Source organism: Diabrotica virgifera, chromosome 2, assembly GCF_917563875.1.
Source record: "Diabrotica virgifera virgifera chromosome 2, PGI_DIABVI_V3a".
NCBI lineage: Eukaryota > Metazoa > Arthropoda > Insecta > Coleoptera > Chrysomelidae > Diabrotica > Diabrotica virgifera.
In genome coordinates, this window is record NC_065444.1 from 209,434,589 (window position 1) to 209,448,478 (window position 13,890).

At 34.5% G+C, this 13,890-nt stretch overlaps 1 protein-coding gene across 1 annotated transcript in view; it reads left to right on the forward strand.

Moving 5' to 3' along the window:
- The window catches only part of LOC114331561 (radial spoke head protein 4 homolog A), a 54,655-nt gene that overhangs the window by 15,907 nt on the left and 24,858 nt on the right, over positions 1-13,890 (forward strand). Inside the window, exon 5 of the mRNA XM_050643061.1 lies at positions 7,001-7,234. Coding sequence (XP_050499018.1) covers positions 7,001-7,234 — 234 coding nt within the window. The remainder of the gene's footprint in view (positions 1-7,000; positions 7,235-13,890) is intronic.

Below are 13,890 nucleotides of genomic sequence, written 5' to 3' on the forward strand. Positions count from 1 at the left end.
TTTTACGATTCGGACGCCTTTTGTAGGTATCAATATCCACGGTTCTGTTATAATAAATCGCTTAGATGAGACGCGCGGCTATTTTACGATTCAGGAACCTTTCGTAGGTATCAATATCATCTATTTATATTATATTACAATAGTGTTACATCCCACAATTGGCCTAATGAGTGCAGTTTTCTGTGCGCCATAACTAAATCATACATACCGGATTTTTGCACCCTAGAGTCCTACATCATAATGAATCCAGTGGTTACAACAAAATTCAACTCATATCAGGTAATCAAAGACCAACACACATAGCTCGAAAATGGCATCCAGGTTTGCTGACCTCTTTTGGTTCAGTTGTGCGGCGAGTCTTAGCGTCTCCGGTATGACTCCGTCTATGCCAGGTACCTTTCGGATCTTTATCCATCCAACGGCCCCGCCGAGTTCCAACTCAGTAAAGGGTACCGTCTCTATGAAACCAGTAACACTTAAACGTCTGTTCTCCACTTGAGGAAAGAACTCCTGTATTAAACAGTCTCTCCTCCTCGGCAGGGGATAGTGTGTCTTTTCCCCTTCAGTTAGATGCACACAATCTCGAAACACTGCCCCCAGATATCTCTTTTGAGATCCTGAAGCAGGTTACTCCACCTTTCTCTCTTCAATCATGTAATCTCATTTCTATACTGGTTCTGCATTCGCTTTAATTCGTTCATTCTCTTTCTCCTGCTTGAACTTTTAGTAACCACTTCCACTCCCTTCTTACTCTCATACAATTCGTTCTTAGATATTCAAGCCCCTCATTCTACCAGTATGGTTGTTTTCTTTCATACCTCCCATTTGACCTAACACAAGCCAACTCCGGTGCCCCACTCAGATCCTCGATTAACTCACTCACATCCTCACATCTCAGACCAATCAAGCTAAAAGCATCCACGAAGACTTATTCATTTAAAAATCTCTTTAGATCGATATCTTCATCTTTCCGTTTCTTCCTTTTGCTCGCTAGTTCAAAACTCACAGATTTATGTAAGCTGAGTGATTCTTCTTTTAAAACAATCCAGCTTACGACCCTGTTTAAAAGTGACGTTGAAACCAGCGAGATGTCCGGAAAGTATTAACTATTACCTACGAACGTAGGTGCGTAGATCCATTATCATAGGTATTTCCCTCTCCCATCTTGAACTCTTTGGTTCCATGGATGATCGTTCACATTCAGGTCACCGGCGCTTCCCCTTGTCCATCCTTTATTTCAAAAGTTCTAGAATTATCTTCCTCTATACTTACACATTCTTTTAAGTCAGATATTGTCATTCTAGTTGGTCGGTGTTGGTCATTCTAGTTATTCTGGTATAACAAAATCATGTATTGATTGGTATAGTACTGTTCTCTTAGCAATGTCGTACGCGGCTTTGAAGTCAACAAATAGATGAGGGTTTTACCATCGGTAACCAGAGACCGGTACACTCTCCGTCACAGCCTCTTGGATAATCGAGTCAATATACTCTTCATATACTCAAAGCGGAACATTTGGTGAAACATAGCAATTGTACACCATCAGGTATCAAACTTGTACTTTAACATACCGATTCGTAACAGAGTGTCTGATGATGCCAACTCCTCGATTCATCACGTATACGATCACGTTAGATCTCTTATCTTTAATAATTCTTTGTCGAGAGACCAAATGTGATAACATTCCCTTCGTGTGAGTGCCTCTGCAACGTCGTGAGCGGCCCTCGCCCTTCCCATATTTATTTAAAGGAACTACGAATTAGATGGTTCTTATCTCTCTAACATACCTATCTGCCGTCTGAGTTCTGGTCCTAGGTGCTTTCATTCACCCTTTTCTCATCCCTTGTGGTCAGGTATCTCTTAAGTACCCACTTTTCCAGGATGAGTTTCTTATACTCCGGACATTGTAAGCTGTCGGCTCTATGACCGGATTCTTTACAAGTGAGGCAAAAAGTCGCCTCACTACTGCACTATCGTGCCTTTTGCCCCCTTTGCCACATCTGTAGTAGGAGTCCGTCATGTTTTCTCCCTTGCAGTCGGTTTTACTATGCCCGTACGGCAGGCATTTAAAGCACCGCTGGACATGCAGTCTCTCTCGGATCTTGTACGAGTTCCAGTCAATTGGTACATGTTTTCTTTCCAGGGGATTCTTGGCTGTGATGCGTGTCAGTCCGACCGTGACGTTTGTGTTCCCTTCTTTATTATCCCTTCCTCCGTGCGGGCCACGATAGTCTTCTTCAGGCGCTTGGCCTGTTCTTTCCCTGACACTTTGAGGGTGAAGTCCTCCTCCGTAGTATTCTTAGCGCTTGTGATGCTAATCGCCTCCTTCTTTGTGTCTAGGCTACCCTTGATTTGCTTGAGCAACTCGGCGTAGGATTTTCTACCTTCCTTCCTGATGACCTTCTGCGTCTCCATCCTACTTTCCCCGCATTCGTACTCCGCCTGCGCGATGTGAAAGTCCATACCCATAAATGTAACTTCTAGGAGATTCCTGAAGTTCCTACCTCTGTTAGCCCCACTACTCTTAGGGACGCCTCTCTGGTCTCCAGTATCTCCAAGTCTTTCCTCAATTTAGAAATAATTGCCAGTAGTCTCTTGTCCCCGTCGATTTCCGTCACCCCTTTCCCTACAGGGACCATGAAAATGGTCTGACGGTTTTCCCGGTTCTCTTCCTTCTGACCCCTCCTTGTAATCGTGCTCATAGTACTAAGTTGAGGGTACTCCACCTTTCCTGGTCTGTATGTACCTCCTGCACATACTCCCATTTCCTGTTTTTCCTTATCAGGTCGTGGAACCTTCCCCCTCACCGAATCCATGACCACTACTAAGTCGCATGTAGGTTTATTCTATCTTCCTGGTTTGGCGACCGTATAGTGATCTTCTTCCCATTCGACTTTATAATGTCCTTTATCTTTTTAAAGCCTCTTTCTCCTGAGTTCAGGACCGTTGCGATCATTTCTATCTCTCATTCACTAAGTTTTTCGGGGAAGAACTCTTCGAAACCGATCTGTGTGGAAACTCCTGCCGTTTCCTTAGTCGTTCCTTCCTCACCGGTTTTCTCTACTATTCTATTTCGTTTCTCAATGCTGCCGAGGGCGACTTGTCTGAAAGTGCCCTCCATGTCTTTGGTGACTATCTTTAAGTTTTTTACCTCATTCTTGATCTCGACCTTCGTGTTTGTATGGTCGGACATTAGTTTCACTAAATTATTCGTAACTCTGGTAAGTTTCTCCATTGTTCTTACCATGACCGTTATGTCGGAGCTCTCTTCCTTCTCTCTAGGTCTTTTCTCCCTAAGTGAGGAGCTCCTTTGCAATGTTGTTTCCCCTGGGAGATCCGTCTTGGTCAGGTCCCTACCACTGACCGGAGATCTTCGAACAGATCCCCTTCTTCCGAAGATCATAGTCTCTTTCTTCCTCTTTCCCTCTTCGCTTAGAATTTTTCCTTTTTTCCCTCTACTAGAATGAACACCTTATCATCTCATTCATAGCTTGTTAAAGCTGCACCACCACCGGTGACACGCTCCATTCTCACTTCGTTTTGTTTTATTTTTTCCTAAGTGATTAAATACTTATCCATATAGTTCCCGCGATTAGGAGAGAATTATACTGTCCGGCGAGGCAGTGAGCCCTTGCCCACGCTAAGGCTTGAATTACAAAGGACTTTCGCCAGTTCTCCGGGGGCTCCGTTGGCGAGCGACTAATATTAGGCCATTCACTTCTCAGGTACGGATCACCTGAAACCGTGTGATTGCGATTTTTTTTATCTAGGTCTACTCTGCTACTATATGGAGTTTTAGAGCGCTCTAAGGATTTGAAAAAATTTAAAAAGTACATACCTTCTGTTGAACAGCAATGATCATGATTTTTGATCAATGTTTTTGAACCAGTAGATTCTTCTGTAGAAGCAGTTGAAAAATTACTCACACTTTTCGAAAATTTGTTTGGAGTCTTCAGAGAGTACCAAAGAGTCTAATGGAATAAAAGGGAAACTGGGAAACTGAAGCTATATTTTTGTGGCATCTTACTATAATTTACTATTGACAATAAAAATGGTAAATTACTTTATGTTTTTAAATTAATATTAAACTTAAGCAAATTCACAAGTAATATTAATTTACTTCACATGTAGGTCTGGTTCCGCGTACCAAAAAAAAAGTTGACTAATAGCAAGCTGAAAATTTGTTAATACGTTAACAGTGTGTAATCGGACAAACTTTGATGTATTTGTGTTTGGGAACACTGGAACAGGTGAAGTTTTAATTGTACAACAGGTTAAAAATTTGGAACGTCAGACTACGAAAACGTCTCATGTATTTTGTCGGACAGAACTTCCAATTGATTTGTTGCCCTTTCATTAAACTCTCATGTAAAAATCAGACTGATATTTATCACTAATATAATTTCTGTCATTTAACATGTTCTGCGTGTCGGACTTATTAGAGTCGAACATGAGAGTTTAATGAGTGGGTAACAAATCAATTGGAAATTCTGTCCGACAAAATACATGTGACAATTTTCGTAGTTTGACGTTTCAAATTTTTAACCTGTTCCACAATTAAAACTTCCCCTATTCCAGTATTCCCATACATCCAAGTTTGTCCGACTAGACACCGTTGAACTATTAACAAATTTTCAGCTTGCTATTATTACAACTTTTTTGGTACGCGGGATCCAGGCCTAATGCACTAGGATTTCAAAAAAGTTTGATGCAAAAGCTTATAAAGGGGTCTGGCGCCTTTGTTTAGAGATTGGGTTGGCGCCTTTTTTAGAATTTGGGTTGGCGCCTTTTTTAGGAGCCAGTCCGGCCCTGTTAGAGTCATATTTATTGGCACCACTTTTACATTTGTCTCTAAGAGGTTTGGCCTTTGGAGAGGTTATAATTTGGCTTCTCTTTCGTTTTCGATGTTTTCACGTGACGAAGAGAAGCTTTCCCCTTTTTCTTTGGCCGGAGCGCTATACTTCTTATTCAGAGTCTATAATAAAATCACAATAAAGATGCACTAGAAATAAACAAAACAAGACACGTTTAATGTTACAAGGAATAGTAACAAATCATGATTTTCAATGTATATACATTGTAACTCCCAAATCATGATTTACAAAGTTTATATGTACATTGTAAATAATGTTCGGGAGTGTTCCTTGTAACACACAACGTGTCTTGGTTTGTTTGTTTCTAGTGTATCTTTATTGTGATTTTAGTATAGATTCTTATTCATTTACCTTTGTTAAAGTTTAATAAATATACATGTACTTGAACACTAAGATAACATTATCCACCTATATTGACGCTTCTAACTTTGAAGATTTATAAACTTCTAGAATTATATCTCTTACAATACAATTGGTAACACTTATGACAGTCGATATACCTATACTCCAGAAAGCCATTGCGCATCCGCTAGGAAAAATATTCCGATTCGGATTTTTTGCACAATCTTACTCAAAAAAGGACCCTTTTTAACAAATTTGCACGTTGGCCAGGACCAAAAGTGGGTAAAAAATTTTTTAAACGTTTTTTTTTCCTAAAATTATTTTTTTTGCATGGAACAAAGTTTTTTTTAGATTTTTTGGATCATTCCAAACAGAAAATGTCTTTAGTGACATTTCTCTAAAGTTGATAGTTTTTGACATATAAACGATTAAAAATTGAAAAATTGCGATATCGGTCATTTTTAACCCTCAAAAACTATGTGAAAAACTGAAAATTTGAATGTTGCCAAGGCAGGTAGATATTCTTTAAACATCGATTGATGAAATCCCATAGACGTAGAGTATTTTGCAATACAATATTCAAAATTCCTTTGTTTTTTAATTGCTAATCAAGCATGCGCGACACTATTTTCCACCGACAGTATGGTGCAAATGAAAAGAATAAATTCGTTATTTCGTAAACGGAAAAATCCCGAAACAGGTCGATTTTTATTTTTAAGTTATGATATTGTGGCATATATGGTATACTGATGACGTCATCCATCTGGGCGTGATGACGTAATCTATGATTTTTTTAAATAAGAATAGGGGTTGTATGCTAGCTCATTTGAAATGTTCTTCAATTCTCTATTTAGTAATATAAACATTTATATAATTATTTATACAGGGTGCCCTTCTACTTCTTTTTTTGTCAAATAATTTAATTTAATAAAAATTTTTTGGACACCCTGTATAAATAATTATGTAAATGTTTACATTACTGAATAGAGAATTCAAGAACCTTTCAAATGAGCTGCCACACGACCCCTATTCTCATTTAAAAAAATCATCGATTACGTCATCACGCCCAGACGTCATCACGTCACTAGTATACCATATATGCCACAATATCATAACTTAAAAATAAAAATCTACCTGTTTCGGATTTTTTCCTTAAAGTTTACGAAATAACGAATTTATTCTTTCATTTGCATCATACTTTATACACATGCAACGGTGGAAAATAGTGTCACGCACGCGTGATTAGAAATTAAAAAACAAAGGAGTTTTGAATACTGTATAGCAAAAAAAACTCTTCGGGATTTCATCAATCGATGTTTAAGGAATATTTACCTACCTTGGCAACATTCAAATTTTAAGTTTTTCACATAGTTTTTGAAGGTTAAAACTGGCCGATTTCGCAATTTTTGAATTTTTAATCGCTTATATGTCAAAAACTATCAACTTTAGAGAAAAGTCACTAAAGACCTTTTCTGTTTGGAATAATCCAAAAAACCTAAAAAAACTTTGTTCCATGCAAAAAAAATAATTTTAGGAAAAAACAGAAAAAAAACCTTTAAAACATTTTTGACCCACTTTTGGTCCTGGCAACATGCAAATTTGTTAAAAGGGGTCCTTTTTGAGTAAGATTGTGCAAAAAATTCGAATCGGAATATTTTTCCTAGCGAATTCCCAGTGGCTTTCTGGACTACTAGTCTTTGTTTCATTAATAATTGAGCACACAAATTTAATATATGAAATTTTAATATTTTCAAATTACCATTTGCAACAATGATCTTTTTAAGGTTTATGCTCAAGACGCGCTGCAAGAAGTACCTCCAGTAATAGATAATGATGAAGAAAACATTATAGAGGAAAATAGGATCAGGAAAGCTTTAGACGAAATTGCGAAACAACAACAAATAGGTGGTGAAGGAGGAGGAAAGTATCCTCGGTCTTTGCCACCAATGCCTAAAATAATTTATGCAGAACCACCGGAACCTCCTTCAGAATTATCTGGGGTGGGACTTAATAAATTGGTAAAAAAAGATTTAATAATATTATATACATATTACATATACAACTATATAAATAAATTTTGGTTTTTTGTTTTAAATATAAAATAGTTTTATTGCACTTTTTAACTTTTTGTGTAAATATTACTCCCTGTTAGAGGCAAAATGCTGTCACTACCAGAAATAATTTTTTTTATTTTTTTACCTTAGATGTGATTAAAAAATGAGATTCAATACAATTTTCACCTGCCATCCCGTCACGCATTTACCAAAAATATCATTTTTCCTAAAATCGGTCAGAAATTTAGACATTTTTGATATTTTTGAAAGAAACGTTCGATATTTCCTTATACTTCGTCGTTGCCTGGAAACGAAAAATAACTGTACGGAAGTGTTATTTCCTTACTGTAAGGAAATATTTTTTCCCTGCAGCAGATTCAGAACAAAGGGCCCCGCAGAAACCTTAGGGAAATGGCTCTCTGTCAAATGCTCTGAAACTTTGGGTTCTGGTAGTCCTTGATGTGTAGAACAAAAGACTCAATGGGCGCATAGCTCCAAAAAATAATGGTTTTAAGATATAAGCCTCTGAAGTTATAGGTACAGTGAGGACGTTTGAGTTGGAATAAATTCATTTCCTCGAGAATGGGCAATGTCCTGTCGCCAGGGGGGGTACAACGGCCTCCTTTATTCAGATGGACTTACCCAAAATTTTTTTATGTATTTTGACCCGTAGAACACGAATTTTTTGGGTAACAGTTGATCCGGATGTCGATTAGATTGTTATAAGCAAAGAACTTGAGGAATTACGTAACAGCGATTTCTTGCAAAACAAAACAATTTTTTGGATTTTTTGGGTAATTTTAAGCAAAAAATGTTCTTACAAGTTTTTTCGTAGGATGCATAATTTTCGGGATAAACGCGGTTGAACTTTCAAAACATTGAAAAATTGCAATTTTTGAACCCGAATAACTTTTGATTAAAAAATAAAATACCAATTCTGTTTACCGCATTTGAAAATTCAAGTCAAATTTTATCGGTTTTGATTATTTGCATTACTAAAAATTTATTTTTTTATTGTTAAACAAAGCTTTAAACACATAGTGTTTCCCGTACCCAATACATACGTTTTAATGCATTCTACGTAGAAATAGCCTCGCTTGCACTTGTACCTACTCTACCTACTCGTTCGATTTTAAATACTCAAGCACTATGTGTTTATAGCTTTGTTTAACAATAAAAAATGAATTTTTACCAATGCAAATAATCAAAACCGGTAAAATTTTACTTGAACTTTCAAATGCGGTAAGCAGAATTGCTATTTTATTTTTTAATCAAAAGTTATTCGGGTTCAAAAATTGCAATTTTCCGATTTTTTGAAAGTTCAACCGCGTTTATCTCGAAAACTGTGCATCTACGAAAAAACTTGTAGAAACATTTTTTGCTTAGAATGACCCAAAAAATTCAAAAACATGTTTTTTTTTTGGCGAAAAATCGCTGTTATGTGATTCCTCAAGTTCTTTGTTTATAACAATCTTATCGACATCCGGATCAACTGTTACCCAAAAAATTTGTATTCTACGGGTCAAAATAAATTAAAAAAATTTGGGTAAGTCCATCTGAATTAAAGAGGCCGTTGTACCCCCACTGGCGACAGGACTACGACTCTGGAGATAAATTATAAATCAGGTCGATTTTTATTTTTAAATTATAATTTTTTGGCATGTATATCATACTAGTCACGTCATCCATCTGGGCGTGATGACGCAATCGATGATTTTTTTAAATAAGAATAGGGGTCGTGTATTCAATAATATAAACATTATTAATATTATTTATACAAGGTGACCAAAACATTTTTTTAATTAAACTAATTGAGACAAAAAGAAGAATATATATAATTTATTTAATTCTAAATACATTTTACTGTTGTCCGAAACCAGGAAAAAAATTTTATTTCATAAAAAAATATTGTTTTTCGCTTAAATTCAATATTAAAGCTGCCACCCACCTGCATCTTAGCAGTTTGAACATTTAATTTAAGCGAAAGGGGTCGTGTAATAGCTTATTTGAAAGGTTATTTAATTCTCTATTCACTGATACTAACATTAACATAATTATTTATACAGGGTGCCCAAAATTTTTTTTGACTTAAATTAATTGAGACAAAAAGAAGAATGTATATAATTTATTTAATTCAAAATAGATTTTACTGCTGTCAGAAAACAGAAAAACTGATAATTTGAAAAATAAACATTGTTTTTCGCTTAAATTAAATCTTCAAACTGCTAAGAGGCAGGTGAGTGGCAGCTTTAATATTGAATTTAAGCGAAAAACAATATTTATTTATCAAAAAAACATTTTTTCCTGTTTTTGGACAACAGTAAAATGTATTTCGAATTAAATAAATTATATACATTCTTCTTTTTGTCTCAATAAATTTAATTCAAAAAAATTCAAATGATCTATCACACGACCCCTACTCTTATTTAAAAAAAATCATCGATTGAAAAATGTAAATCGACCTGATTTGTAATTTATCTCCAGAGCCGCCCATTCTCGAGGAAATGAATTTATTCCAACTCAAACGTGCTCACAGTACCTATAACTTCAGAGGCTTATAATATCTTAAAACCATGATTTTTTGGAGTTATGCGCCCATTGAGTCTTGTTCTACACATCAAGGACTACCAGAACCCAAAGTTTCAGTGAATTTGACAGAGATCCATTTTCCATAAGGTTCCTGCGTGGTCCTTTATTACACTGCCAAAAATAAGCAAATGCGTCAAATTTGACAATTCAATATTTTTGTTTCAATAGTTACAAAACCTGTATTTAGTGGCATCACGAATATTTGAGTCAAAATAATAATGCATATGTCATATGTCTATTTGAAAATTTTAACATATTTATTTTAATATATTTATTTTATTTATTTATTTATTTACGGGTTTCCCCAATTTCAAAAAAAATATACATATATAAACAATAAGTAGAAGTAAAAGTAGTATTAGTAAAGTCCAGTAAAACAGTAAAAAACTAAAAATAAAATTAAATGAATTAAATGAAAGTGTGACAGCATAAAACTATAGTAAGTACATTACAATAAACCTAAATATAACATACACACAATCCACGTTATGCAGTGACAATACATAATAATATAATATAAATTGACATTAATCAACTAACTACAGACAATAAAAAATGAACACATTACATAATACAAAAGCATTATCCATGGCAAAAATTAACAGATCCACTGAAAATATAATATTAAATATTAAACATAAGTGCTGACCGGAAAAATTGATTTTAGTCGGTTTTTAAATACTCGACTGGAAGAAGAGAATAAATCGATGTCCAAATCATTCAGGTGACTTAAAGTTCTATCTATTGGTGAGTTAAGACCATAGTTTGTTGAATGATGAGGTACATGGAACAAGTTATTATTTCTCAGATTATGGTTTGGAATATTAAAGTTTATTAATTTTAATAAATCAGGACAATTGATTTCACTATTTAATAGTTTATAAATAAAAGCTAGATCATTTATAATTCTACGGTCTTTTAAGGAGTGCAAATTGAGATCACTACAGATGATGGTATAGTTGTGGTTTAGTTCAATAACATTATATCCCAATCTGTATGCTGCAAATCTTAAAAACTTATTTTGAACTCTCTCGAGACAAACAACATGAACATTATAAAATGGTGAACAGACAATAGAGGAGAATTCTAATATAGATATAACCAATGATGAGTAAACAGCCTTTATTGTATTAAGGGAAAGATCAGCACAACTGCGAAGTATATAACCCAGTACTTTTGAAGCCTTTGCTGTCACATAGTTAATGTGATCCACAAACGTTAAGTTTTCATCGAATATTACTCCTAAATCCTTTACTGCTTTAACATAGGAGAGCGCTTTACTGTCGATGACATATGATGATTGATATTTTTTTGCAACTCTGTGGAAGCAAATGAAATGACATTTATTAATGTTTAAAAAGAGTCTGTTTTTGTTACACCACTCAACTAAATTATTGAGATCGTTTTGAAGGAGACTACAATCTTCATGATCTTTGATAGATCTGTAAATCTTCAAATCATCAGCAAATAGCAAGTACTTAGAGTCAGTGGCGGCTAGTCTTAAGGGGCCACCGAGCCATGGCACTGGCTCTGAAAAATATACTTACAGGAAAATATATTGATCAATAAAAATAATTTTATTTTTACTATGTTTTTTTTAATATTAATGCATTATCTACATACATTATTTATCATTATGTAATTTAATATCCACTAAAAATCAAATAATTCCTGTGAGTTACTCTGCCCGAGCACCATTCCGTATGGCTCGAGATTTGACTTCAAAAGTATAGGAAAAGGTAGACGCGGCTAGCTTACAACGGACGCCGCGGTTTATGAGATTCCGAGCCAGGCAAACTTTGGCTCGAGTGTGTTTTAGAATGTGACTTGCTGGTGTTAGCTTAGAATGGTTTTTGTTTATCTATAACTTTTTAGCGTTGATGTGAAATTTCATCTAGCTCTCCAAATTTTAAAGGCCGTGTAAGGATGTTTAATATAAATATAATATTCAAAACATTGCTGGATTTGTGGATGTGATCAAAAAAATGCATTTTTCTGTTTCGTGTGTGTTTTGTTTCATTGATTTAGTGCATATTTACGAAAAATAAATATATGCCTTGCCTTATTTTTATAATTCTTTATCCATGCGATCATCTAATTATATATAAATGTCAATTTTAAAGATACTGTGTCAAAAAACGAAAAAAAATCCATTTTTATTCAGTACCTGGTAAATTTACCTATGGTAAATTTATCTATTTGTGCACCGCCTCTTTTAGTAGTCACTAGCCGTCACTGCTTAGAGTGATTAAAACATTCACCTATGTCGTTAATAAATAGATTGAACAGAAGGGGCGAGCAATGAGCACCTTGTGGAACTCCAGATTTTATTTGTATTGCATCTGACATAAATGAACCCAGTTTGACTTTTTGTGTGCGACCTATTAAATAGCTATCAAACCACTTTAAAAGCTGATCGCTGAAACCATATGCCTTAAGTTTATGTAGCAGTAAGTAGTGCTCAATCCTATCAAAGGCTTTTGAAAAGTCTGTGTATACACAATCTACCTGACATTTTCTTTCCAGATCTCTGATAATAGATGTTTCATAAGATAGTAAGTTTGTAGTTGTGGATTTCTTGTGCATAAAGCCATGTTGATAATTACTTATTAATTGTTGACAAGTAAAACTAATATGGTTTTAAATCAACTTATCAAGTAGTTTAGGAATGGTCGATTGTTTAGATATACCTCTGTAATTTTCTGTATTTTCTCTTTCGCCAGATTTAAAAATTGGAATTAAATGGCTAGTTTTCCATTTATCAGGAAGAATGCCTAATTTCAATGATAAGTTATATAGAACAAACAATGGTTGAGTTAGACTGTAAGCACAGTTTTTCAAGAAAAAATCGGGAAGACCATCCGGCCCAGCTGTTACATTATTAGAAAGTTTTGACAAACCGTCAAAAATAACTTCCGCTGTCAAAGAATCACACTTTATAGATGGATAATTATTAAATGTGTCATGATAACTTACATCCAGGGAAGAAACATAAACTTCAGAGAAGTAAACAGCAAAAAGTTCACTTATCTGATCACCATTCACAGCTTTTTTATCAGCTAGATACATATTATTAGGAACATCATATAGATTATTTTTTCGGCTAAAATGACCTGGGATCGGTATAAAAATTATTTTCAAGGTCTTTTTTGTAATTCACAAAACATTCTTTAGATAAAATATTACATTGACTACGTAACTTTGAAAATTCTATGTAATAACAGCGATTGCCAGTATTCTTGTAATTTTTGTGAGCTATTTTCTTTTGGATGATTAAATTTTTCAACTCAGCATTGAACCACTTTGGGAAAGTTGATACCTTACTTTTCTTTTTGGGCACAAAAAGATTTAATGCCATACTCAGAATATGATAGAAATTGTGTACTGCAGTATTTATGTCATTTAAGTTTAAATACTTGTGCCAATTGATAGGTCCCAAATAATTATGTAAGCTAATATAATCAGCGTTTCTGAAATCATAGTAAAATTCTTGGCACAGCAAATTATTTGTAATGCCCGATATAGGTAAATCAAAGGAGTATGGTTTGTGATGGGTAGATTCAGAAAAAATAGGATCTATTGCAGATGAAACTAGAATACTATCCACATTCGAAAATAGTAGATCTAAAAACTTATTATTAGAGTTATAGGAATAGTAATATGCTGTTTAAAATCAAGAAAAGCATAACATTGTGCTACACTAGAAATGTTTTCATTCATCTGAGATGGTGATATATTATTTAAATCGGAAGTTATATTAGGCAAGTTAAAATCACCAAAAATATAAAAGTTGCATTTATTATACTGAATTCTCAAATCTTCAATCGTTTCAACATGTGATAAATAGCAATTATTTGGACTGTTAGGAGGAATATACACGCCACCAATGATAAAATTAAAATTTGAAGCAGAACAAGATATAAATAACTGCTCCACTGAATTGTTTATGAGGCTCATTCTAAAAGCTTTTATTTTTCTATGAATAAGTATCAAAATCCCTCCACCTCTACTTTTAGTACTTGAAAGATTAG